The sequence below is a fragment of the Anolis carolinensis genome, chromosome 2, assembly GCF_035594765.1.
Source record: "Anolis carolinensis isolate JA03-04 chromosome 2, rAnoCar3.1.pri, whole genome shotgun sequence".
NCBI lineage: Eukaryota > Metazoa > Chordata > Lepidosauria > Squamata > Dactyloidae > Anolis > Anolis carolinensis.
In genome coordinates this window covers 140,757,468-140,784,531 of record NC_085842.1, presented here as the reverse complement: position 1 = coordinate 140,784,531, position 27,064 = coordinate 140,757,468, and the positions used below count along the sequence as shown (strand labels likewise).

Genomic DNA, 27,064 nt, shown 5'->3' with positions numbered 1-27,064 from the left:
GTTTTGGTGTGTACTTCTCATGAGAACCTGTATGGTATAATGGTATGAGTGCTGGATTATGACTTCAGGAATGTAGGATTCAAACCCTAACTTGGCCATGGGAAGCCACTGGGTGACTTTAGACAAGTCACATAATCTCTGCTTAAAAGGAAGGCATTGACAGACTTCCTCTGAAGAAATCTTGCCAAGAAAACCCCAGTTTAGTTTCACTTTAGGATTGCTGTAAGTCAGAAAATGATTTCTACATCAACAGCATACACACAGGAATCTTGTAACATCCAGATGCTGTTGGGATTATAATTCACAGCATTTTTCACCAATGGTTAGGACTGCTGGGAGCTGCAGTCCAAAAACATCAATTGATCATCCTGTTCCAGACAGTGATTTGAATAAATATGGTTTTTGCAACAATCAATGCAAAATAGCAATTTTGCCACCTCTAACCCAATTTCTTTTCTGTCTCCTGTAGGTAGTTGCATTTTGTGATGTGGATAAAAATAAAATTGCAAAAAGATTTTACACCTATGAAGACTCTAAGGTGGGTGATAGTCCTTCTGATCACATATATCCTGAGAGTCCACCAGTGGACCATGATTCCTTAATCTCTGGGGACGGGCAGAACTCATCAGCTCCCAGTACAGAGAGGGAGAAGTTGGGAGAGGAGTCATAGAGTCTGCATTCAAAGTGCCTAATATTGCAATCAGTCAGTGCATCTGGTTTAAATATTGCAGAGTTATTAGATTTAATGTCAAAGTAATCTGAGTGACCTGCTTTGTTTTGGCTGCAAATATGAAATGGCTATGCAACTTGAATTCATTTGTCAATGGCATAGCTCTTGGAAGAGAAAAAGGGAATGGGAAAGAATCTTGCGGTAGATGCAGAATTACCCAAGCTAAAATCCTGATTTTGGGTAGAAGAGGCAAAGGCTTCTGTAGCCTTTATTTAAAACTGTCTTTTTCCATTTTGACCTTGCTAGTTAAGAAGCTAGAAACCCATTGTGTTTTTGTGTGGGCATGCTTTAAAACAAAGTTTGGCTTCTGGGGATCTAAGCTCACATGAGCCTACCCAAATAAGCCAGAATCGGAGAAAGGCAACATGATGGATCAAACAATGCACAGCCTACATTATTGCCAACTGGGGAAATGCCTATGCCAGCTAACATTTCATCTTTGCAATATGACAGTTGTTTATGGCTGGCTTTCTGCCCCTTACTTAAATAGCCTCTGTAAAAATGAAGATTTGGGGGCTGGTACCAGTTTTGTGTGCCACAGTAGAATGAAGGACTCTGCCTGGTTCCTGGGCACTGTGAATTGGCACACTTCAGCCTTCTTATGAATGGCTGTCACCTTGTGCAAACGCAAACACTAGCAGAAGAGAATGAAGCCTTTCATGTGAAAGATCTTCCCTTTGAAAGGCTTTGCCTTAGAAATACAAAATGGAGAGGAAAGAACAGGAAGCAAAACTAAATTTCCAAATAGAACATGACCCACTGGGAAGTTTAGTTCCTGCTGTTTTTTTTTATTTTAATTCCTTTGGTAGAACAACACTTCTGAATGCGAACCTATAAAATTAATACAGTGGAAGATGGAAAACAGAATGGTGTGGGGTTTTTGTAGATCAGCTTCTTGTATGCCAGTAAATTATATCACTAGAAAAAGGAGGGCTCCATTGTTGCTGACATTAATGGGCGCCTTTAATACTCATTTATGAGAAGTCGCAGTGGCACAATGGGTTAAACCCTTGTGTTGGTTGGACTGCTGACCTAAAGGTTGGGTTGCTGACCTGAAGGTTGCTGGTTCGAGTCCACAAGATGGGGTGAGCTCCCATCTGTCAGCTCTAGCATGCAGGGGCATGAGAGAAGCTTCCCAGCAGGATGGTAACACATACGGGTGTCTCCTGGGCAAGGTCTCTGTTGACGGCCAATTCTCTCACACCAGAAGCAACTTGCAATATATTCTCGAGTCGCTTCTGACACGATTAAAAAATGAGGAGATTGAGCTTTTATCCTCCTCATATACAGAGCAGCTTTTCATATGCAGTGGGAAATCTTTGCAGATATCACTTCTATCTCTTTAATTTTGTGAAATGGTACCAAGTAGCCCCTGCTCTCGAAATGGCACTTCTGGAAGAAGCAAAACTATTTTATGTGATGACAGTGAAACAGCAAAACTCTCAAGTACCAAAATCAAACTCTTTGAGAAATTTCACCTTTCAGTTGGCCGTCATGAAGTAGCTAAATGAAGTGTTTGTTTCTCTCTAGGAAATCCCCAAACCCAGGATTCCTGTCTTACATTTCAGAGATGCTTCACCACCTTTCATTATTTGTGTAAAACTGGTGAGTATAATTTCCAAATCTGGGTCCAACCATGGGAAATCCACATTAGTTTAAAAGTTTTCTCGCATTTACAAGAAAGCTCTTTTTGTAGACATTTGCAACATTGCTGAAGTTTCACACCAAATCACTATTTAAAGTTCAGTTGCAAACTGAGAATTCCATTTTAAAATTAACAGGAAATGCTTATTTTAAAAGAGAATTTGCACTTTGACATTGAAATTAGGAATTTGCATTGAATTTTAGCAGTGTTTGTGTGAGAGGGAGGAAGAGAGCAAACAAGCAAGCAAGCAAGCAAGCAACTGATTCTGAATCCACCCAACTTGCCCATGTCTGTCTTAAAATAATGCCAAGATTTTAAATTTTACATTACACCAGGAAAGCTCACTATTGGAATCATTCACTTTGACACAGGAGGCAATCACTTATATATAGCCGGTATAGGACAATTTAGATAGTTTTAAACTCAGCTCAGCAAAGGCTACACGATGCACAATTTTGATTACATTCTATCGATATCTAAAGGTCTGTAAATTAATGGCTTTAAGTTACAGGGAAGTAGGCTTTGGCTGAACATCAGAAGCAAGAGCTGTACAGCAATGGAACCAGCTTCTTAAAGCTGGTGGGATCTCTTTTAATGAACGCCTTCAAAAAGAGGCCAGACAGCTACCTGTTGGGGATACATTAGCTCAGTCTTTCCCAAATTGGTCTTCCAGGTATCTTAGACTTCAGCTTCTAGAATTCGAGATAATAGGCCAATTCAGATTAGGTTGGATATACACTGCCGTATAATCCAGTATCTGATCCCAGATTATCTTCTTTGAACTGGATTATATTAGTCTATACTGCCATATAATTTAGTTAAAATCAGATAATCTGGGATCAAAAACTGGATTATATTACAGTGTAGATCCAGCCTGAATGTTTTAGGAGTTGAAGTTTTAAACACATGGAGGACTAGAGTTTTGGAATCATTGTTTTAGCTTTCCTACACTGAGGAAGGGCAATTTGAACTCGATGGCTTTTGGGATCCATTTCAGCTCTATGATTTTTATGAGTTCCTCATTGGGTAGCTTCGGCCAGTCCTGCCATTGCAAGTTCACCTCCCTCCTTTGTTAAAATGACTCCTGGAGGAGCAAAATAACTTCTACTGAAATGTTGAATCTTTGTGAAGACACATACCAAGTTTCAAGGGTCACCAGGTACACAAAAGGGACAATAGTCACCGCCTAGGTTAGGCTGTGCAGCTCCAGCATCTGCTCCGCTCTTGTGAAATCCAGACAGGGGAGGGTGGTGCATACCAGCTAGTCTAACCCTTGTCCTACACTGTGAGAAAAGTGCCTGGGTGGGAATCCTGAAGCCTTCCAGATGTTGTTGGACCACACCTCCCCTAACATTCCTCACTATTGGCTCTGTTTCTAATGCATCTGAAGATGTGAGCTGTAGCCCAAGAAAGTTTATGATGCAGTCTTAAAAGTTGACATGAGATTACTTTTTCCTTCCCTTTTTATACAGAAAAAGACAAAGACAGCCACTTCTTCCCAAATTGCTATTTTGTCAACATCAGAGAAAATGAGAAATGTTGTTTCCAGAAGTCTGCAAAGTTTTGTGAAGAAATCATGCTTAGAAAGCATATGTTGGTAGTAAATATGATGTTAGATGAGGGGACAGTTGATTATAGGACAAAATTAGAATGCCTTGCAGTTGAAGAAAATAATAGTGAATCCACTGCTTTTAAAGTGTTTTAAAAGATCTAAAAGTCATTCTTTGGACACTGTATGAGTCAGTAAATTCCCCTTTAAGAAACAGTCCAGACCTGCTGAATGACTTGCCAACTGGCAATAGCTTTCTTCTGTTTCCCCTCCATTCTCAGTTTGGCTTTGCATCAGGCTTGATCTGAAAACCTCACCCAGCTTCTCTTCTGCATCCCCTCACCACTTTACAAAATGGATTGTGGTTTCTAATGCTTGGGGTAAAATTCTTCCACTACTGTCCTGATGGCAGAGGAAATGGTTTCTAAACTGGCTGAAACTTGCTTATAGAAGCTGAACTCTTGTTGCTCTGTGGTGATATTGTGCAGACTAAGGATAAATCCAAGGATTCAGACTTTGAGGTATTTCTGGTCCCCGTGAACTTTTGCTTTAGCACAGGCTGCGTATGAAAGAGGAGATGAAAAACAAATCCACTGTGCTGCTATGTATTTAATTTCCCTCAAATATGAGCCCTTTACCCGCTCCAGGGCTCTGCTGACAGTCCTGCAGAGCCCTGGAGATGGAGGGAGATACATTATACTGAGTCCTGCAGAAAAATGAGTTGGCTGTTAAGAGAAGAAGGAGAGAAGTATCCCATAGACAACCTTACGAAGCCAGAGTCAGTCCTGTGATGTTGTAATACAAACATCAAAGCTGTTGTAGGCCCTACTTAGCATTGGCATTGTTATCATACCCAGGAGGTAGCAAAGCAATCGTTTTGGTAACTGGTCTGCCCAATACAGATAAGTCCTGATTTATATGGCTATGCCCTTTCTGGACACCACAGTTCAAGAAACAGGCTGACAAATCTAGGAGAATTTTGAATGCTGTTAAAATGGTAAGCACAAGTAAAAATGCACAAATAAATAATATCTGGGAGATAGTAAGCCTGTCATAGAAATGCAAATGAAAAGGGAGACAGGGTTCAAATATTTTTCAAATGCAATGGAACTGAAAAGTGTAGCAGGCGGGGAATTGTTCTGTGGGTCCCTTGTGGTCCTCATGAGAAGTGAGATTACAGAAAGGCAGGTTAAATTCTAGGAAATAAAATGTAAACTGTTGAACTGTTGAGAAATAAAGTAAGGGCTTGGGAGTGTTGTCCCATCTTTCTGCTTTGATGCCTATAAAAAACAAAAGGGACTAGCAAGGAAGCAAAAACTGGCAGCTATCTTGATTATCTTGCCAAAGAGCAACTTGGATTCTAGTTGAGCTCAAATGTTCGTTTTATGAGACATGGAACGTGACACGTGTATGATCATAGGTGGAAAATTTTTGTTGGATAGGCCTAAAATAGGAATGTTTTTCAAATTATTTGTGGCATATGTTTTAATAGCCATTTGGCACACTTAAACAAATTGTTACCAGATTTTGCTTGGGTAGATCATCCAAACCTATCATTTGCTCACTGTCACTTGGGACCCCTTTGTAAGGAGGACAGTGGGGGAAATCATGGGAACCGTCTCGCTGTGTTCCCTATTGTCAAGGTCCTAAGCATCCCTTCCCACAGTATTTCCTGCTGACCCCCCTTTCCTCTTTGGCTCCTCTGACATTTTTTCTATGTCTATGTGTATACCTGACTTCTCTGGGCTCTGCTGCTGCAACGCTGCCGGTACGGAGCCCCACGGTGTCTCACCAGAGGTAACCCTGCATCATGTGATGGGCTCCGGGGGACTCTGCGCCAGCACCAGAGAGAAGTGGGAAGAAGATACTAGTGATGAGGTTGCTAGTGTCCTGATTAACACACAAGTTCTAAATCTAAGATTAAGGTATTTTTGGTTATAAGTTGGTCATCCCCACTTTTTCTATCTGAATTTGTATATTTATAATTTCACTTGGACTTGATGTGTACTGTATGTTGTGTTATATTGTCTGCTTTGATAAAGCCAATTGGCTGATCAATAAAATTGTTTCACAAGTTCTAGGAAATAAAATATAAACTGTTGATATAGTCAGAAAACACGTCTATATTACAGGGCACCTTAATGGGTAGATGGAGCGGGTGGATGATGCCACTTGAATGTCACTCACCAATTGCATGGGATCTCTACCTGTCAGCACATACAGCAGATAAGGCTTGTTTTGTTATAAAGCATGCTTTGTGATGGCAATCATCGGGGAAGAGTCTATCTTAGGCATGTGATGCCTTACTTTGCAATCGGGAGATACTGCACTGAATTCTATGGTCTCTTGGGCAGAATAAATTTTTAGCTGTGGAGATTTCAGAAAGAGTTTGGTCTTGAAGAGTCTGCCTGGCCAGGCTGACTAAACTTTCCAGGAACAAGTATCTGTAGTTCGCAGACCTCTTTCCCCAAAAATTGGTCTGCCACAGAAGATGATGTGTGGGGATGCAAGAGGCAGGCTCTCTTTAGCCTTGTATGGCTGGAAAGGCTTAGCTGCTTGCTTTGGAAGGACTTAAGACCCAAGAGTGGAACTGCTGCATTTGCCTGCTGTGGAGCGCACCTTCCCTCCTGCAAGCAGCTCCCGGCCAGCTTGTTTTGGCATTCTCTTGAAAGTCTTAGCTGGCAAGAAGGAAGAACTGCCCAGTTTGCTCCCCACTGGGTATTTCAATATAAAAGCATGTGGATGCAAAAGACTGGATCAAACAAAGAATGTTGTTCTCTGCATGCCATTGTGTGTTTTTCCATAAGCCTTGTGAAGAAAAACGTATATATTTTCTGTTGACAGCCCTTAATCCAGTTTGAATCTGCAGTACCACTGAGCTTTGATATTTTTTGTATTTGATCAGATTCAGGAAGAGAAGAACACAATCCTCAAAGGCACTCCTTGTTCAGCTGTTTCTATACAGTTTCTTTAAATATTCTTCCATTTGACAAAGCTTTGGTGGTTCCAGCACTTTGAACAAAGCTGTCAAAGATGAATGGCAATTTTGTAGTACTACATTCATTGCATTGCATTTTTACACGAATATAGCATTGGCGGAGTGCATCACCTGAGTTTTCCAAACTAGAATGTAGTGTATCAATTTGTTATGATTTCTGTCCGGCCTTTCTCTTGACCTGAGACCCAAAATACATTCTGGAATAGAGTAATCATGTCAAACATGATAATGACAAGTTAGGAAAAGGAATGAATGAATGAAAGTTGATACACAACTGAGTCTTGTGTCTGACAGAATGTAGATAAGGGGAAGATGGCCTGGAGATGGGAAAAAGCTGTTATGGAGATAGGACAGTCAGCTGAGGGAAGAATTGAATAATATTTTATGGAGCTGTGAATGATTCAAGGGTTAACATTTGACATAATTGTGCATTACTAAACTTCTACCTGTTTTTTCTTGCTTACAAGATTGTTCTGACTTTCTTGAGTCCATTTATATTTAACATAGCGAATCCACTGGACAACTCATCATTGTTCCATGTAGGGATCAACTTAAGACCCGAGTACCAGACCCAGAGAAAGATACTGAAGGGAAATGGACAAGGTCGGTGACAGGAGACCAAGGGACTGGCCTATAGTTATGTCAGTATTTAATAATGGAAGGAGAGCAGAATAATAATAATAATAATAATAATAATAATAATAATAATAATAATAATAATAATAATACTTTATTCTTATATCCCACCCCATCTCCCCGAAGGGACTCGGGGCGGCTTACAACAGGGACAAGCCTGAAACGACATAGCAAAAACATTACATACACAAAATACAACAGCAAAATTAAAACATTTCAACAGTAAACAAAATAACATAGTAACAATACTTAAAATCTGAGCAGATAAAATCAGAGTGAATAAAGGAGGAACTCGGGGACAGGTTCCATTAAAGTGCTGTATCATATGGAATAAAGTACCATACAATTTTGTAAACATAGAAAAATAGTCTGATGACAAATCTGATTGGCCTATTCATTCAAACGCACTCTGGAACAACCTTGTTTTCAATTCCCGGTGGAAGATGGGCAAGGAAGGAGCTAACCTGATCTCCCTGGGGAGAGAGTTCCAGAGCCGAGGGGCCACTGCCGAGAAGGCCCTCATCCTCGTCCCCACCAACCGCATTTGAGACAGGGGTGGGAGCGAGGGGAGCGCCTCCCCAGATGATCTTAGGGTCTGCGTAGGTTCGTAGGGGAGGAGGCGATCACGAAGATAGGCAGCTCCTGAAAGGAGAGTCCTCCCCTTTGGCGGAAGAGAATTCGGGGCCTAGAAGCAGCCACCAAGATGGCCTTCTCATATCTCCTTCCCGAATGGCTTGCAACAATGATGGAGCTCCTTCAAGGGGAAGGAGGTCATTTATATCCCACATTTTCCCTAATACTGTGACTAAAACAAAAAAATTAAACTTAAGTGTGTAAAAAGACTAAAACATGTAAGTTTTTTTAAAACACATTTCTCAGCAGAAGGATAGTCGGAGCCCCTAGTGGCGTAGTGGATTAAAGCCTTGTGACTTCAAGGTTGGGATGCTGACCTGAGGGCTGCCAGGTTCGAATCCAGCCCGGGGAGAGCATGGATGAGCTCCCTCTATCATAGAATCATAGAATAGTAGAGTTGGAAGAGACCTCATGGGCCATCCAGTTCAACCCCCTGCCAAGAAGCAGGAAATTGCATTCAAAGCACCCCCGACAGATGGCCATCCAGCCTTTGCTTGTAGGCCTCCGAAGAAGGAGCCTCCATCACAGTCCAGGGCAGAGAGTTCCACTGCCGAACAGCCCTCACAGTGAGGAAGTTCTTCCTAATGTTCAGGTGGAATCTCCTTTCCTGTAGTTTGAAGCCATTGTTCCGCGTCCTGGTCTGCAGGGCAGCAGAAAACAAGCTCCAGCTCCATGCGGGGACACAAGGATGGTAAAAACATCAAAACATCTGCAGACGGCCAGTTCACTTACACCAGAAGCGACTCAGGTTGCTCCTGATACAAAAAATAAAAAGCAGAAGGACAGCAATGTGGGAGTGACTCTAGGTTCCCGAAGGAGGGAATAACAAAGTTAGCAAAAATCACAAGAAGGCTTCTTCATTTATTTCTGCCAGATGCACCTGAGAAGGTAATGAGACTAAGAGCCTCCCCAATAATCGGAAGCAGTGGTTCCCAATCATTGGTCCTTGAGGTGTTTTGGACTTCAGCTCCCACAATTTCTAATGCCTAGTAACCTTGCTGGGATTTCTGAGAGTTGAAGTTCAAAACTGGTGGGCCAGAGAGGTTGTGCGAGTAACATAGAGCTTTACAAGTCCTAGACAACACTTTTAGGTGTGCCCAGAAATGGCGCAGCAGCTATTAAAGCACTGAGGGAGTTGTGTGTTCCCTGTAGACAGCCTCAGTTAGCAACCTGGCTGTGCTTCTTTGGGGCAGCTGGAATTTCCAAATACTCTTGGAAAGCAGCCATGTGTAGAATACATTACAGTAATCTAACGGAGTGTAACTAAGGTATTTGTCACGACGACCAGGTCAGACATTTCCAGGAACAGGCACAGCTGATGAACTGGCTTTAATATTTTCTGCTGCTGAAACCTGGGCTTCCAGGCTCAGAAATGAACCCAGGAGTACCTCCCAGGGGACTATAACCTCATCCAGCAAAGGCAGAGTCCTTGTTTCTTGATCTGCTTTAACCAGAATCAGGAGCAGCTCTGTGTTGTCTGGATTAAGATTTGGTTTGCTTGCCTTTATCCAGTCCATTATTTACAGCACCAATGTAAGTTCATTGGAATTAAATGGAAAGATTTACAGTAACGCCCTCATTTGCTGTTTGTGACGTTTTCAGTCTGATCTGCCTCTAAAGAACTTTGACTATGGAGAATGGGGTTAAATATTCTATCATGTACAGGGTGACATATGAGTTCAAGACTGAGAAAACCTTGATCCACATCTTAGTCCAGGCAGGAACGTACTGGCAAACTATCCTATCTCAGGTTCTCAACTGTACTAAGGGGGCGTTATACAGGCGTCTTTTGGGAAGTTGTTGTAAGGATTACTGACAGATAGCAGGTGAAGCATTTTGAACACTTGGTAGAAGTATAGTGTAAATACTAAGTATTACGTACATCCATTCTTAATACACAGAAGCAGCAGTTTCTTTGTTGTCACTAATCTACATGATGGAATATTGTTTGAGGCTAATCCCACTGGAAACATCAATTAAAAAAGCCCTGAAATTAAAGGCTTAAAATAAATGCTGAAGTTGACAGTGATGTCACCTGCTTTTCTTACCAACTGGAACTTTGGGGGGGGGGGAGCTCATTATTTTATAGTGCAGGATGGGTGAATAAGCATAATGTTCCTCTTTATACAATCACTTGTAATCAGAATTAATATCCTGGTTCCTTGATGAAAAGGCAAAAGGTACTCATCATGCAAAATCCATCAAATCACTAATGCATTGAGCTGTCATCACTATGCTGTTTAGGTTGCGTCTATGAATGAAGAAAAATGCTCCAGTCAAGGATTAGGGGATTTATTTCAAGTCAGTCCATTTACATGACTGAACAGCACCAGGATCACTTAGTTTTCATCTGTAAACTCCCTGTCTGTTGTCTTCGGTTCTTACCCACTTTTACACACTCAATTGCAATTATTTTGATCGTCAACAAAATTTCTATTGGCCGTCACCTTGCCATTGCTCGGGGATTTGGAGCTATCATGCTGATTGACCTTACATGTGCTCCAGCATACAGTCTTCATTGAATCTGAATAGTGGGTTATAGTGCAATGATTTGGTATGTGCTTTTCCCTATTATACACAGTTAGGAGTCTCCTGAGATAAATGGTTTAAGAGTGGGGATAAAGAGCAATATGTATTGTTCAAACTAAAGTTTTTAAGGCTCTCAGAGTGTTTGTGCAAGCATAAAGAGTGTACACTTGTTGTGTGCAAGTCATTTCTGACTTATGGTGGCTTATCATGGGGGTTTTCTTGGCAGAATTTGTTCAGAGCAGGGTTTCCATTGCAATTTATCCAAGGTCAAGCAATAGGTTTCCAAGGCTGAGCAGGAATTTGAACCTTGTCCTTCCAGTGTACTAGCCCAACACCCAAACTACTCTAAGATGTTTTTATTTATTTTTTTTTTTAGTTCTTAGAAGAAAGTGTGCAATGAGTAAGTAGGAGGAGAAGAGAAGGAGAAGAAAAAGAAAAGGAAAAAATCGTAAAAAGAAGAGGAAAAAAAGGAAAAAAGAAATAAAATAAAATAAACTGAAATATAATACAATTGGTCGCTTCCATCTCTTACACAGATACTTAAAGAAAAATTTCTATCCTTAATTAGTCTTTCCGTTCGCTCTACTACGGTGTCAGCCTCTGTTTTTTTTTTTTTCATCATTATCGTCATATCTTCTATTAGGGTTAAATTAGCACCTTCATTTGCCTTTCAATCAAAAATTTTTAACCAGGTCCCAGTTTGTTTGCTTTTTGGGAATGCCATAGTTATTTTTGAGTAAATACGTCAATTTATCCATGTTCATTATTTCCAAAATCTTAACTAGCCATTGGCTCAGCTCCGGAATTTCTTTCTTTTTCCAATATCTGGCATAAACTATTCTTGCAGCTATTATGAGATAATTGAAAAGAATTTCTTTATCTTTATCCTTTTCTATATTAATCATCCCCAGAAGAAAGTGTTTGGGATCTAGTTCTATATTAATTTGCAACATCTTTTGTATTGTTTGATGGATTTTCTTCCAATAGTTTTTCGCCTTTTTACAAGTCCACCAACAATGGTAAAATGTTCCCACTTGGTCATTACATTTCCAACATTTATTTGAGATTTTTTTTATTAAAATTTGATAATTTTTGGGGGGTCAGATACCAGCGGTAGAACATTTTGATCCAATTTTCTTTTAGTTCGGTTGCATAGGTGAATTTCAATCTAGAGTTCCAGGCCTTTTCCCATTCTGCTAGATGTATTGTTTTACCTAGGTTTTGGGCCCATTTAATCATACTTTCTTTTATTGGTACCGTTTCCGTTTCCCATTCTATTAATTTTGTATAAATTATAGATATTTGTTTTTTTTCCAATTTCATTACCTTGTCCCAAAAACTCTCTTTTTCTTCAAATCCTAGTATTTTATCTTTGTTATAGTATTCTTTTAGTTGTCTGTATTGGAACCATCCCACATTGCCGAATCCTTTGTTAATCTCTTCTTGACTTTTCAGGGTATATATCCCCTTACCCTTAATTAGGATATCTTTATATCTGGGCCAAGTTGCTCCTCCTATTTCTCTTCTCTGGCATGCCTCCAGGGGGGAGATCCATTTTGGAGTTTTCTGATACAATTTAGGTTTATACTTTTCCCAAATTTTTAGAAGCGAAGACCGAATAAAATGATTACCAAAAATTTTTTCCATCAATTTTTCCCCATACCATAAATATGCATGCCACCCTGCCCTTAAGTCTATTCCCTCTAATGTTATGGTTCTAGTATTACTTAGTGTACACCAATCTTTCACCCATATAAGGCCACAAGCATCATGGTAAAGTTGCAGGTCGGGGAGGCCTAGTCCGCCTCTTTTCTTATCGTCTATCATGTAAATTCTTTTAATTCTTGGTTTTTTACCCATCCACATGAATTTGTTAAGTTCCTTGTTCCAATTTTTGAATTTCTGTGTATTTCTAATAATAGGGATATTTTGAAATAAGAATAATAACTTGGGCAGGATAGTCATTTTTATTACCGAAATTCTACCTAATAATGATAATTTTGCATATCTCCATCTTTCTAGGTCCTTTTTTATTTCTTTCCATTTTTGGTCATAGTTATTCTCTAATAATTGGGAGTGTCTCGCCGTTATATTTATACCTAGGTATTTTATTTTTCCCCTGATCTGTATCCCCGAAATTTTTGTTAGTTCTTCTTGTCTTTTTTTGGTCAAATTCTTTGGTAATATCATGGTCTTTTCCGTGTTTATCTTTAAACCCGAGACTTCCCCATATTCTTTTATTTTGGTTAGCCAGTATTGCATTGTTTTTATAGGGTCGTCTATTATACATATAAGATCATCTGCAAAGGCCCTGACTTTATAATTGTGTTTTCTTATTTTTGCTCCTATCAATTTGGGATCGTCTCTGATACTTTTTAAGAGAATTTCTAGTGAAAAGATGAATAGTAGCGGGGACAGCGGGCATCCTTGTCTGGTTCCTTTGCATATTTCGAATTTTTGTGATTCCACTGAATTTATTTTAATTTTTGCCTCTTGTTTATCATAAATTTGATTAATCGCATTTATAAACTTGTAACCCATGTCCAGTTCTCTTATTAATAATTTGAAGAAATCCCAATTTAGGTTATCAAAAGCTTTTTCCATATCGATAGTAAGTAAGGCCAATTCGTCTTTCTTTGTAAATTCATAAAATTCAATTATATTTATTATTTCTCTTACATTGTCCTTCATTTGTCTTTTTAGTAGGAAGCCCGTTTGCTCCTCTCTTATCCAATCTTTCAAGAATTCTTTCCGCTAATATCGTTGTAAAAATTTTATAATCTGAATTTAGTAGGGATATTGGCCTATAATTTTTGACATTTTTAAGGTCTTGTCCTTCTTTTGGAATCATGGTTATTGTTGCATTACGCCACGAATCTGGAATTTTTTGATTTTCTAAGATTTTGTTCATAATTTTTTTTAGATAAGGTATTGTTTCCTCCGCAAAAACTTTGTAGTAAATGCCGCTTAGGCCATCAGGCCCAGGAGCCTTATTTCCATCCATCTTATCTATGGCTCTCTTAATTTCTTTGTCCGTTATTTCTTTATTTAATATCTCTCTTTGTTTTTCCGATAGTTTTTCCAATTTTTGGTTACTAATGAATTGGGATATTTTGTCTAATTCAACCTGATCTTTTGAGTATAATTTGCTATAGAATTTCTTAAATTGAGCCATTATCCTTTGTTCTGTCGTGTAGTTAGTTCCTTCTGAAGTGATTTCTGTAATGCTATGGGCCTGTTTTTTCTTCCTAATTTTCCAGGATAGCCATTTCCCTGGCTTATTAGCATTCTGAAATTGTTGTTGTTTTATGAATTTTAGTTTTTTCGCTGTTTCTTCTAATTCCATATGGATTTTTTGTTCTCTCAAACTTTCCAGTTCTTGTTTAACTTTTTTATTGTTTGGTTCTGATTTTAATTTTTTTTCATTTAAGGTAATTTCTTCGTTTATTTTAATTAAAGTTCTATTTTTCGCTTTGTTTTTTTGGGCACTTTGCTGGATGAAATGGCCATGCATGACTGCTTTACTTGCATCCCAAATTGTTTGTTTATTTGAAAATATTCCCTCAGAATTTTTTTGTTTTTTTGGATATCCTCTTCGGATTTTATTAAATTCTCATTTAATCTCCAATTTAAATTTCTTTGAATTTTATTTAACGTGAATTCCAATGGGCAGTGATCCGAAATGTACCTGGGAGATATTTCAATTTTGGTCACTTTTGGGATCAGTGAGGGCGTCATCCATGCCATGTCAATTCTTGACCATGAATTATGCCTATTTGAGAAATATGTAAAATCTCTTTCTCCTATATGGTGTGTTCTCCAGGCATCCCTGAGCTCCCAATCTTGTAAGGTTTTAATAAAATTTACGGGTAGTTTGCCCGAGTTTAGATTCTTTTTTCCCTTAGTTCTGTTTCCTTTCTTATCCCAATCCAGGTCCAGAACTCCGTTAAAGTCACCTATAATCATCAATTCATCAAATTCCTGTTCCGCAATTTTACCTTTTAGTTTTTCTAAAAAGGTTGTTTTTGGTCCGTTTGATGTATAGATGTTGCAAATTAATATAATCTGATTGCCCACCCTTATTTTTGCTCCTACCATTCTTCCCTCATCATCCTTAAATGCTAGTTCTGGGTTTAATTTTGGATTTATGTACAAGACCAACCCCTTTTTTTTCTGAGGCCGATGAAATGAATTCTTTCCCTAATTTTCCTTGGATTAGGTGTGAGGTATGTTTATGGCAAATGTGTGTTTCCTGAAGAGCTATTAAATCAAGTCTCAACTTTTGCAGGTGATTAAATAAACTATTTCTTTTTTTGGGTGCGTTCAAACCGTTAATATTGTTGGAGTGACATTTTATTTGCATTTTTTTCTTTTTTCTTTTTTTTTCAATTAGTTTTGGTTTTGGGAGGGTCCTCTTTCTTCTTCTTCTTCTAGATTTATTAGGTTTGGCGTTTGTGATGTGGTTACTTGATGAACTTTTTCGGGGGAAATAGTTCTAGCTCTCTTTCTCTTTCGAGGTCTAATGCCGGTGGGTTTGGTCCGTTCTCCTTCTTCATTAAGTTCTTGTAAAATTCCTTTGCCTTCTCTTCCGATGTTAGCCATATTCTTTCGTTATTGTAGGCTGCCATGATTCCTTCCTTCCGTTCCCATCGAAAGCGGATGTGGCGTCTTTTTAGTTCTTCTGTCAGTTCTTCTGTTTACGTTTTTGCATCGTACTAGCAGGGTGTTCTTTGAGTATTGTCACTTTTTGACCTTTATAGCGAATAGTATTTTTCTTACTTGTCCTCAGTACTTCTTCTCTTATTTTCTTTTTTTCGAATTGTACTACCACATCTCTTGCTACTTTATGTTTTTTTGAGTAGTTCGTAGTGATTCTGTAGACTCTTTCGATACTATCTTCCATCTTGTCATCTTGTATTTGTAAGAGATCTGCCAGGATTTGAGTTGTAATTTGTTTCAAATTTTCTTTAGGTTCTTCTATGATGTTTCTTATTCGTACTTGAAATTCTAGCTCTTCCATTTCCAATTTCTCTTGTCTTTCTTCTAGTCTGGTGTTCTTTGCTTCTAATTTTTCCAATCTTGCTTGGAGTTTGTCTTGATTCTTCTCCATCTTCTGCTTGTCTTCTTTGACTTCCTTCATCTCTTTTTGTAAATCTTTTATTTCTTTCTTCACCTCTATAAATTCTTCTGATAGTTCTTTTCTCATGTCTATCATCTGCTCCTGTAGATTTTTTTGACTTTCTGTGATTTTCTGAAGTTCTCTCATCACATCTTTTAAGTTTATCTCATCTGATAATGATCCTTTTCTCACAGTGGCTTTTTTCTCTTCTATCTTCAATTTTTGCGTTGACCAAAGTCCAAAGGCTCTCTCTCTTTTTTTTTTCCCCTTCTCAGTCCGCCACACACTTTGTGGCCGTTGTAGCTGAGGCTGCCTTCTTGTTTTTTCTTTATTTTGACTTCCGCTTCCGTGCTTCCGTGTTCTCTCTCTCCCTTATCTGGGTCTGCTGGCCTTCAATGACGTCGAGCTCAATAGTCTAAACAATGACCACTCAAGGGCTTTTTTTCTCTCTCTCTCTTCTCTTCCGGATTTGGCCTTAACCCTTTCGGTGGTGCTCAAGACCTGGGTTTCTCACAGCAATTCAACAGCAATTTTCCCTCAATAAAGGTTAGTCTCAATTGACTTGTTCCTTTTATTCCTTTTATTCCTCGTATTTCTTCCGTAACCCCCCTAGGTTTTAAGTCTTGGAGGGTTACCTTAAACGTTGTCCTCTCTGTTCCCTTCTCCTTTCTTCCTCCTTTCTTTTGTTTCTTGCCGACTCCCGTTTCTGGTATCTGTGGGTCGATCCGCTCTTAAACCGCTTTTTATCTTTTTGTGTTTCTTCTCAATCTTGGAAGTATAGCACGGCTTCTGTTTGGGCCTTCTGCCCTTCTGTCTCTCCCGACCCGCTACCCTGCCCCGATTCAAATCCTTCAGCTGGCCTCCTTGAGGGGGACCAGCCCTGGGATCCGAAAAAAGATGTTGATTCTCAAATTAGGTTTGAAGAGAATGAAATGAACCATAATTTCCAAGAGCAGATGGACAATTTGCTTACCTATAGCTGTGGTTCTTTAAGCGGTCACCGCTGCCTTCACACAAATGGGGTTTTGCACCTGTGCAGAGACTCATTAGGATTTGTAGAGCTGAGTGCCCTGTTCCCTAACCTGTTGACTTAGTGGGGGCACCTGTGATAAACTAGGTCAAACACAGAAGTACAAAGCAAATAAGCACTGTAATTATGGCTGAAGCCATCTTTTAATTAACAAGGCAATCTACTTCTTCCTTCCTGCAGGATCTGACAGGCGGACAGTTTGAGGAAAATCTGAACCTGTTGGAACTGAAAGAAGGAGTGGATTATTACCATTTTAACTGAAGCACACTGGAAAACGCTTCATTGCAAAAAGGATCACTAAAAATGTTTGTATGGGTTTGATGTTTACAGAATAATAATGGCAATGAATCCTGCTTCAAGATGCCTTTCCATGAAGAAACATTAATGAAAGCATAAGTTACTCTGTTTCATGGCTGAATGCATGGGAGCAACAAGGGGGGGGGGGTCACTGTAGGAAGCAGAATGACAGCAAATATTAGTATATAATCCTTGAAAAATCTCTTCTCTGCTTTCCTTTCATTGTATGGAGTGGTTCCCTATTTTAATAAAAGGATTGAAGGACATTGTATCTTCCTCTGGGGTGAAGAATCCTTGACCTTCAAGATGTTTTAGACTTCCAGTTCCTGGAAACTTCAGTGAGCATAAATAGTGATAAGGGATTGGGAGGACTTGCCCAAAACATCTGGAGGGCCAAAGATTTATTACTTTTGTCTTGAAGAATCAGGGAAGGCCAGATCCTGCTAGTAGATCCATTATCACTTATTGGGGGGGGGGGGGTTCTAAATTAACAAGTTACCATCTTGCTCCAGATGTTCAGTGAACGTTCTGGCTACTTTTTGACATAACCAAAGCCAGTTGTGATATTTTTAAACCCCATCTTATAACCAATGTCAAGGCATTTTTCAACTTTTGTCACTTTACACGATCAATCTGGTGGTGATGTGGCATAGCCAATTCTCTTTGCATTATTTGTCAGAATGAAATGCAGCCCCATAAATTCCAAGTGGTGCTTTAACAACTTACAGGGAGTCAAGAGGACTCAAGGGCCACACACTTTCTCCAGCACTGGCAAGAACAGCTGGGCTCTCCCACAAATAAAATCTGTCATGCTTTGTTATGCAACTGGTTCCTATGCAGGGGGTTAAGAGGCCCAACGTTAGAACATCCTCTGGCAGGATGAGAAGCAGGAGTTTTACAACTGGAACATACAGTAGTTTGTAATAAAGATGTATAAAACCAGCCTCCATTATGCTGTTGCCTTAGGGACAGCAAATTCACCAGGCAGTTATGGTATTCTCTTCTTCTGTTTTGAAGTTGGCTGTGATAATGGCGAAAACTTTGCATATTATTACTAGAAGTTTATTTGCATCAGATGTCTATAGGTAGAAATGGCAAAAGGGCAGTATGACATCACTAAAATGAAAAGTCTGCAGGGGGGGAAAATCACACTGGTGCCATAAAGAAATATGTTTTATGCTGTAAAAACAGCTCTTCGGATACACATTTTTCTACATCTCGAAAAAGAAGGGAGAAACATAGCCTTCTTCATGGGATGCTGAGCACAACATCTGATTGTGATTTTAATATTAGACAATGGTGGCACTTTTGTTAGGACTGCAGAAAAGGGGCAAGGAAAGGCAATCTAGATTTTCAACCTCCAGGCCTTTTCCACCTTTCTGCTGCCATGGCATAACCAATTGCAAGAGTCCAGGTGAAGAATTTATATTATTTTATCAAATTTTGTAGATGTGATTTTGATTGTGCTGTTTTATTCTGCTTCTGTCATACACCCCATTTGCATCTTTTACATGTGTTGAATTTCTACAAACTGGGCAAGAAATGTAACATGAAAGGATTGTATATTTTTGTAAGTATTGACATACCTATAATAAATCAGACAAGAGTTGTATTTCCTGTTTTTAGAGGTGGTATGTTTCCAGTTTTCCAGCCAAAACCCCAGCACTGCTCTAGGGCTGTGATCACATGGGACAAGAACACCAGCAACCCCTTTCCTGCATTTCCCTTTCTCTTTGCCCCCTTTTCCTTTTCAAAAGCAAAGCTGCTGGAGTTGTGGCTTGGCTCTTTCTAAAGAACAGCTGACTGAGCAATGCATAACTTGTTTTGGCAAGTACCTATTGCTTCACTAGCATGTTCTATATTTCATTGTAAACAGGACAAACAGCTCGGGAGAACAGAATAGACAAATCGTAGTTTGCACTCTCCAATTTATTTTTTAATTCAATTTTGAGAAAAGAACACAAAATATCAGTGATCAGTATGCATAACAAATTTCAACGACGAGAAAATTATGTGTGCAAACTGCCATCTTGTGGCTACAGATGTGGAGTTAGTACTAACAGACTTAAGTTTAGTTAACAAAAAAAATTGTTTTAAAAGAAATCCTCCAATATGCACAGACTTCCAAAAGCAGGCCTGTGGGTTTGTTACTTTTTCTTTTTCACCTATTCAGACCCTACATTTGCGCAGGTTGCTGAGTCAAAATCTGATTTCTCCTTTGGACATACAGATTTTGGGAATCTTCCATTGAGTTTCCAGCTATTTGTTCTGCAGAAACCAAGCAAAAGAAAAAGAATTGTAGTTGATTTTCATGATATATTTAATAGATAGTTTGAAAATAAAAGAGAATAATCAGTTATCTATAGATGTTTCTGGGTGGATAAAAAGTTAGTTATCCACAGATTTTTATAACCCAAGTTTCCTTAAGAAAAGACATTTTGGTTCTAGAAGTATGTTGTAATGAATGAACTATTACTGCAATCCATAACACACTGCTGTTTCCAAATAAACAGTTTCTTGTGCATGGCTTTCAAAATGTGGCTGTGATTGGGCCAATGCACAGGAATGGTCCATGCATCAGTGGATGCTGTCCCTCGTGAAACAGCCTTTCATAATCCCAAAACAACTGGAGCTTTTAAAAAAGAACTGTTTGTTTTTAAACAGCCTGATGTTTAAGACTTTCAGACCACTTTTCTTTATTAGACAAAATAATAACCCTCAAGAATGCATGTTTATTTGATGAAAACAAATCTAAGCCTTCCCTCAAAAAGGAAAATCGAGATCAAGAGACTCAGGAAAAGATACACAGTTTAAATGGTTTTTTTCTTGTTGGGTTTAACAAGGCATTTTGTATTTTGACCCATATGTCCTTGTGAAATGTGAGCTCTCAGAGTTGAATAGTATGGCATAGTTTTATATACTCCCTCTGAAAAAAAAATGGTACTAAGAAACCAAACTGCTGTGAGAATTCCTACAGTTCATGCAGAGAAGTCTTCAAATAAAACAGAAAGAAATGCAGATGTGCCTGTCATTCTGAGATCAGAGGAGACTGTTTTCCAACCTTTTTGTAAGAAGAAAAAACAAAACGCAGGACTCAGTAGTAAAATTTAATGATGGCATTTTATCTGTAATTGGTATCCCATCATCACCTTGGAAACTCTAAGGAATTTTACTTATTCTGGAGTTAAAGAAAACAGAATGACACTGGAAAAAAACAGCACCAGAACCAACAGTTCCAGATCTGGGGAGCCATAGGATTTCCATCCTGGTCTCGCTGGAAGACTTGTTCTTCATGGAACGTCTGTATAGACTGCAGTACTGTTGAAAATCTGGCTTTAATAAGTCACGTATTACCTCTCCCTTTGTTTCCATGGTTAATTAGGAAGAAATAATTACTTAACCTTCTGTCTTTTGGTACAAATAAAGTAGAGACCTAAGAGATGCTGTGGCATCCACATTTTCCTGTAAAACTGCAGAGTGGAAATTCTGATTGCTCCTTTCCACAAAGGCCACTTTGGGAGCCAGTTGTGCTGCATTAATTTGTGCTCCCTGTCTAGAAGCTGAGCTCCAAAGCACTGGCATGGTTTCAAGGAATGAAATTGGGGGGAGGGAGCCCTAAAGCACTTGCTTTCTGACAGTTTTAAGCTTGAAAAGAGGAGGGCTTGAAGCATGAGCTTACAGAACCCTACATTAAGACAATAGGCTTCACTAAATTTGAGATATTTCGATATTTGTAGATACAGATGTCAAATCTAGAGAACTCTATTTCTGAAATACAGTAGAGTCTCACTTATCCAACACTCACTTATCCAACGTTCTGGATTATCCAACGCATTTTTGTAGTCAATGTTTTCAATGCATTGTGATATTTTGGTGCTAAATTCGTAAATATAGTAATTACTACATAGCATTAATGTGTAATGAACTACTTTTTCTGTCAAATTTGTTGTATAACATGATGTTTTGGTGCTTAATTTGTAAAATCATAACCTATTTTGATGTTTAATAGGCTTTTTATCAATCTCTCCTTATTATCCAACATATTCGCTTATCCAACGTTCTGCCGGCCCGTTTATGTTGGATAAGTGAGACTCTACTGTATAGGGTTTTTTAATGTTATGCTTCAAGCTCTCTTCTCATCCATCTCTCACACATATACACATCTACATTACGCCCAAGATTACTCTCCAAAATATTCATAGTGAGTAAAGGGGAACTTTGTGAATATTACCTTGGTTACTAATAGTGGTTTCGGTACTTTCATTAAATCACATAAGTAGTTACGCTGCTTCCTCAGCAATGTCAGGTCTGTATCCCTGTTTGGAGAGTACAACATAAAGCATACACAATACTGGATTAAGAGCTTGCAGTGGGTCTCTGAGTCTCTTCATCGAGGGAAATGAGACTCCTAATGTGCAGGTAATTAAGTCTATGAACTAGTCAAGCAGAGGAATGTCCTTCCAGCTGTCTGCTAGGAGATGGTTGCTGTGAATTTGTTCTGCAAGCAACATCAGAAATATCAGCGTGGCAGAAGTGGCTTCCAACCCCATCTCAGTCACCGTCTCTTAGCTGAACTCCATTAAAATGTGCCTATGGGCACCAGTTCATCTTTTCTGTGGGAGAGAAGGCCTTAACCATAGGTTTCTGCCACTCCTCCTTGGAGGACTGCTATTTGTCCCCCATCACTGGCAACAGGTACTTAAGGATCAGAGGAGACAGATCAGGAGAGCTGGGGAAAGGCTTTAACATATAGTCCATCAGCATACTCCCTTGCTACCGAGATATTAATAAATGTTTTGATGCATTAATACTCGTTTTAAAGTACAGCTGTTCAAGTGTGGTACGTTACATATTGTTTTCTCCCTTTTTCATTATTAATTTTTAATTCATGTAATCTTCCTTCAATTTGTATGTGAGCTGCCTTTGTTCTCACTTGGGATAAATTAAATGAATAAATATTGCAAGCCTTTAATGGGTCATTTTTACCAAAAGGGGTGAGGCACGAATGCTTTAAATATATATGCAAACATAGTCCTTCTTCACTCTTATATTTGCTGCCCCGAAGTGTGATGGAGTCTATGTCTCTTGAGGTTTTTAAGCAGAGGCCAGATGGCCATCTGTCGGTAGTGCTTTGACTGGAAGAATGGGGTTGGGCTGGATGGCCTTTGGGATCTTTTCCAACTCTATGATTCTACATTTAAGTTTAGATTCTTGTTCTTTTTAATTTATCTAATATATTTTGCATATTTCCAGTTATAACATTCCTATATATGCCTGGGGTTATCTGTAGTCCCACACAGAAGATTGAATATTATAAATTGGGAAGTCAGAACAATCTTGCCCATGGACTAACTCACCAGTTGGTGTCGCTCAAAATTGTCATGAACTCTTCAATAACATCGGGTTCAGCAATATCACTGTAGGTAATCAGCATTTCATAGACCTGACTGGCTGTCGTCGTCCTAATCTAGAGACAGGAAAGGGATAGCCTTGCAGTTCCTCAAAATACATGCTTTTAACAATTGCATTTGGAAAAGCAGCACAGGATTTGCATATACAATGTTCTGAATTTGCTTAGCGCTGGCTAGAACAGACCCACTGAAACCATTAGATATATCTGTGTGTTAATTTACCAATGAAGACATGATTGGATAGTCCCATTTTAGTTTCAACAGGATGTCAACTAACCTGCTTCTGAATTATGCAGGTCCAGAAAACAAATGTGAACTTTTAAAGAGGAATGTTTTTCCTGTTTGGTGGATGGGATTAGGATAAATAATGAAAGCAATTCTCAGGGGGGAAAAGTGGCCAATTTATGGTAATTGGAAAAAATGCAAATAGCATTTGAAATGCCCTTTAAATGAATATTTAGAAGAATCTCTAACAAGCAATAAGTACTGAAACCACTTTTAGGCAAAAGCCTGGGGAAAAAAAAATCTGCAGCACCTTTCATTCCTAGATAGTCAGACTTTGGAAATTGTCCTTGATAGAAAAAATGTTTGTTAGAACCCATAGAACAAAAAGATAATTTGAAACTACATAGTATCTTTTTCGTCACATTTGCTTCAAACATGACCTCCATCAAAATATAGGCCAACTTGGACTGAAATGCTGTAACTTGTTTGTTGCTAAGATTAACTGAATAGACTTTGTAACTATATATGTATAATTAATAACATTGTCTTATAGCTGTATTAACAAAATAAATAAAAAGAAGGAAATATTAGAATCTAAACATTTCCAATACTTACAACTGGAAACGGGTGACAAAGGAGGAGGAAGAGCTGAAACAGAACTTGTTTTCTCATGTCTCCTGGAAACTGGACCAGGCCACAAAAACTAGGGAAAATGAAATATTTGTTTATTTCAGTTGTGTCTTTTATAATAGTATCACAGAGATGCATTTTGCCACTAATTCTAAGAAGGTCATTATCCAGAAGCAGGTTTCTGTACTCAATGGTTTTTGCTGCACATTTGTGTTAAAAATGTATAAAGTTTGAGAAAATGTTATGTTAGTATGTTTCAAAGAAGATTATATAAAAATAAAAGTGGCTAGTATCAAATTTATTTGTGATACTTCAACCAGGAAGAGGTTCTCTTGCATAAAGAGTGCTGTAATTAATGGGGTTTCCTAGAGGGCATTACTGCTTATTATCAGGCCACATATTTTAGAGGCAAGGAAATTAAATGGACGGACACTGGAGCAAACTGGCATAGCTTCCAACAGAAGTTCTTTATCACAGAATCATAGAGTTGGACGAGACCACATGGGCCATCTAATCCAACTGACAATATTCTTGCTGACAAGATCAGTGGATCAACTGCCACACATCTACTTGCTTAGAAAATGGCAGATTGTCATCCATTTTAACCCTTCCTCAACTTCCTTGTGGGATGGCTCCCTAAACAAACATTGAATTTATAAATCAGTATGCATACACAATTGTGTCAAACTTCCTATGAGAGCAGAGCATACATTACAGTGGAAAGCATCCTTTCTTATTACATTTCTTTGTGGCTTTCCCCACAAAATCATTCATTTAACAGGACAATCTCTTCATCAGCATTAGTCATCACCCACACATTTACACTTTTGTCCCAACTTACACTGCAATGCTGGAGCGGAGTTTCTGGACATTTTTTGATCTCCGACTCTCTTCTTTACAAAGTTTAAGTAACTTCATTGGAAATGGGTGGCTAAAAGGGGAGAAAACAATATAAAACATATTGAGAACCAATTCTCTGAAATGTGTTGGGCATTATGAAAGTAGCTACTAACCATTAACATCTCCAAAATAAGGCTCCCATTAATTGCAGGAGGAGGAGTACATAGGAGGGAGAAAGCTGACTTTGGCTGCTATTTTTGTAGGCCAGAAATCATACAGAAATCCATCAACCACTGTTTTATATGCTCAAGTTTTGTCCCACCATCTAAACAAGACCCAACATCCTCATGGGTACATTTGGTAAGTCGCAGGAAAGAGCCTTCTTGGCGGCGGGTTCCCAGACTGTGGAAATCCCATCAAAGGAAAGCTTGGTTTGCTCCCTCTGCTCTTTTTCTGCCAACCAGGCCTCTGAGATTTAAATTATATTTTTAGTCTTTTCCCCAACAAAATCTGATCTAAATTTGAGTCTCCATGGATATCCTACAGTGAACGTTTGAAAGGTGTGGAGAACATTCTCTGTGTTACTTGTTTCCAATCTGGTTAACTTTCTTCACAATTATGAAATGGTATTCATAGAGTAAATGGAATTTGTCGAAGATGAATTCAGTTAATGGGTGTGCTTGTTGCTTTTCAGCACAGGACAATAGTAATATAGGGAACGAGGTGTGATTGCCAAAGGAAATGACAATGCAGGCATTCAGTGAAGAGGCCAAATGTAGTTGAGCATCTGGAAAAAATTTAGTGCATGTCGACTTATGTGTAGGATTCTGCTTTTGAGATAGACCTGCTTTGCATTCTGTCATCTGCCAATTCCACAATGTTTGTAATAACTAACTCTAACCTACGGGTGATCTCAAATAGCACAGCCCCTTCCAAAGGAAATTGAGGAAATTCCTTCTCCTGTATGGGCAGCACTCCAGCAGAAACAGAATCAGTGTCGAGGGAAAAGGGATCTGTTTAAAGAGCCTGTGTGATGCAAATTGGGCACACGTGTTTCTGGAAAGGGAGCCCTTGGAAAAGGTGAGCTGCATTTTAACCAGATCAATCACAGAAATCCCAAAGGATGGTCCGTCAATCAAGGGCAATGCAGAGAACTCCCTACCCCAATACCCTGTGCACTTTTAAGATTATGACGTTTAATGTGTAAGTAAAAGTCAACAGCCCATTGGTTATACTGTTACAGAGTCTAAAGTTGTCAAATCTAGCCCATGGAATAGTATGCAGTTATGTGTAATAGAGAAGCGGGGAGGAGAGAGAAAATGTTAGGCTTTGTAAAATCCTTTTGGTGAGTTACATAAACATTAACAGTATAAGACACATTCTCTCTTATTGACTCCCCCAGGAATCAATACCGCAACTTCCTAATTTTAGATATGGGGTTTGCTGCTGCTACTGCCCCCTCCCCCTGGGTCATTGCAGCACCTGAGGCCATTTTAATCCTGTCACCACATACAATAAAATTTAAACCATGAAATAGGATAGATGGTGGTCAAATACGGGGCAGTTTTTCTGAGATGTGGTCCAACTTGCAATGGCAATGTACTGGAAGAGCTCTCTTTGGGAGAGCTGATTTCTCATGGAATCCTAGGGATCCAAGGAACCCTGGTTGACAAATCCAGATCGCAGATGACACTCAACTCTACTACTCTTTCCCACCACATTCCAAGGAAGCTCCCCGGATCCTGGACCAGTGTCTGACAGCTGTGATGGACTGGATGAGGGCCAACAAGCTGAAGCTTAATCCAGACAAGACAGAGGTCCTCCTGGTCAGTCATGGGGCCGATTGGGGTTGAGGGTGGCAACCTGTGCTTGACGGGGTCACACTCCCCCTGAAGACACAGGTCTACAGTCTGGGGGTCCTCCTAGACTCAGTGCTTGATGCTCAGTTGTCGACGGTGGCCGGGAGGACCTTTGCACAATTAAATCTTGTGCGCCAGCTGCGACCGTACCTCAAAAAGCCTGACTTGTCATGGTGCTCCATGCCTTAGCTACATCTAGAATGGACTGCTGCAATGCACTCTACATGGGGCTCCCTTTGAAGATGGCTCGGAAACTGCAGTCAATGCAAATGTCAGTGGCCAGATTACTAACGAGCTGTTTATAGGGAGCACACCTATGTTTTGTTTTGCACTTGTTGTATGTCACAACTTGAGTGTTCTGTGAGCCACCCCGAATCCCTCTGGGAGATAGTGGCGGGATATAAAAAAAGTTTCATTATTGTTGTTGTTGTTGTTGTTTTTGTTATTGTTAAGGGTCCTTCCAGACAGCCTCTATATCCCAAGATTTGATCCCAGGTTTTCTGTTTAAATTGGATTATATAAGTCCCCACTGCAAAATAATCTGGGATAAACAAAAAACCTGGGATCAGATCCTGGATATAGGGCCTGTCTGGAAGGGCCCAAAGGTCTGCTTTCTCAATTGACCTGGTGGTAGTGCCAAAGGTCACCATTCTGAGGAAATGGCTCAAATTCGGACATGCATGTTGGATCACCATACAAATATATCCATTCCCTTAATTTTTTTCTTTCCATTGCTCAAAATTGGGAACATTTCTCGAGAATTAACAATAATACCAGCAATGGTCATGACAATAGGTTTCAGGAGGGAAGATGAAATTTCAATAATGGGAAAAGATGTGATCGCAATCTTCTCAATGTGCAATATATTTACGGTACAATGTTAAATCTCTAATTTCTTTCATAATTCCTCACAGATTTCTATTTTATTTTTAA

The 27,064-nt window shown here is 39.2% G+C and overlaps 2 protein-coding genes across 2 annotated transcripts in view; one reads left to right on the top strand and one right to left on the bottom strand.

Annotated features, from left to right (window-relative positions):
- b3gntl1 (UDP-GlcNAc:betaGal beta-1,3-N-acetylglucosaminyltransferase like 1) overlaps positions 1–18,778 on the top strand; it is a 233,686-nt gene extending 214,908 nt beyond the window's left edge. Inside the window, exons 11-13 of the mRNA XM_062969378.1 lie at positions 470–538; positions 2,261–2,335; positions 17,050–18,778. Of these exons, the coding sequence (XP_062825448.1) occupies positions 470–538; positions 2,261–2,335; positions 17,050–17,130 (225 nt within the window). The 3' untranslated portion in view covers positions 17,131–18,778. The remainder of the gene's footprint in view (positions 1–469; positions 539–2,260; positions 2,336–17,049) is intronic.
- Positions 18,779–19,077: 299 nt separating this feature from the next.
- tbcd (tubulin folding cofactor D) overlaps positions 19,078–27,064 on the bottom strand; it is a 171,594-nt gene continuing 163,607 nt past the window's right edge. Inside the window, exons 36-40 of the mRNA XM_062970687.1 lie at positions 24,274–24,363; positions 23,418–23,505; positions 22,524–22,633; positions 21,398–21,482; positions 19,078–19,434 (exon numbers count right to left, since the gene is read on the bottom strand). Of these exons, the coding sequence (XP_062826757.1) occupies positions 19,426–19,434; positions 21,398–21,482; positions 22,524–22,633; positions 23,418–23,505; positions 24,274–24,363 (382 nt within the window). The 3' untranslated portion in view covers positions 19,078–19,425. The remainder of the gene's footprint in view (positions 19,435–21,397; positions 21,483–22,523; positions 22,634–23,417; positions 23,506–24,273; positions 24,364–27,064) is intronic.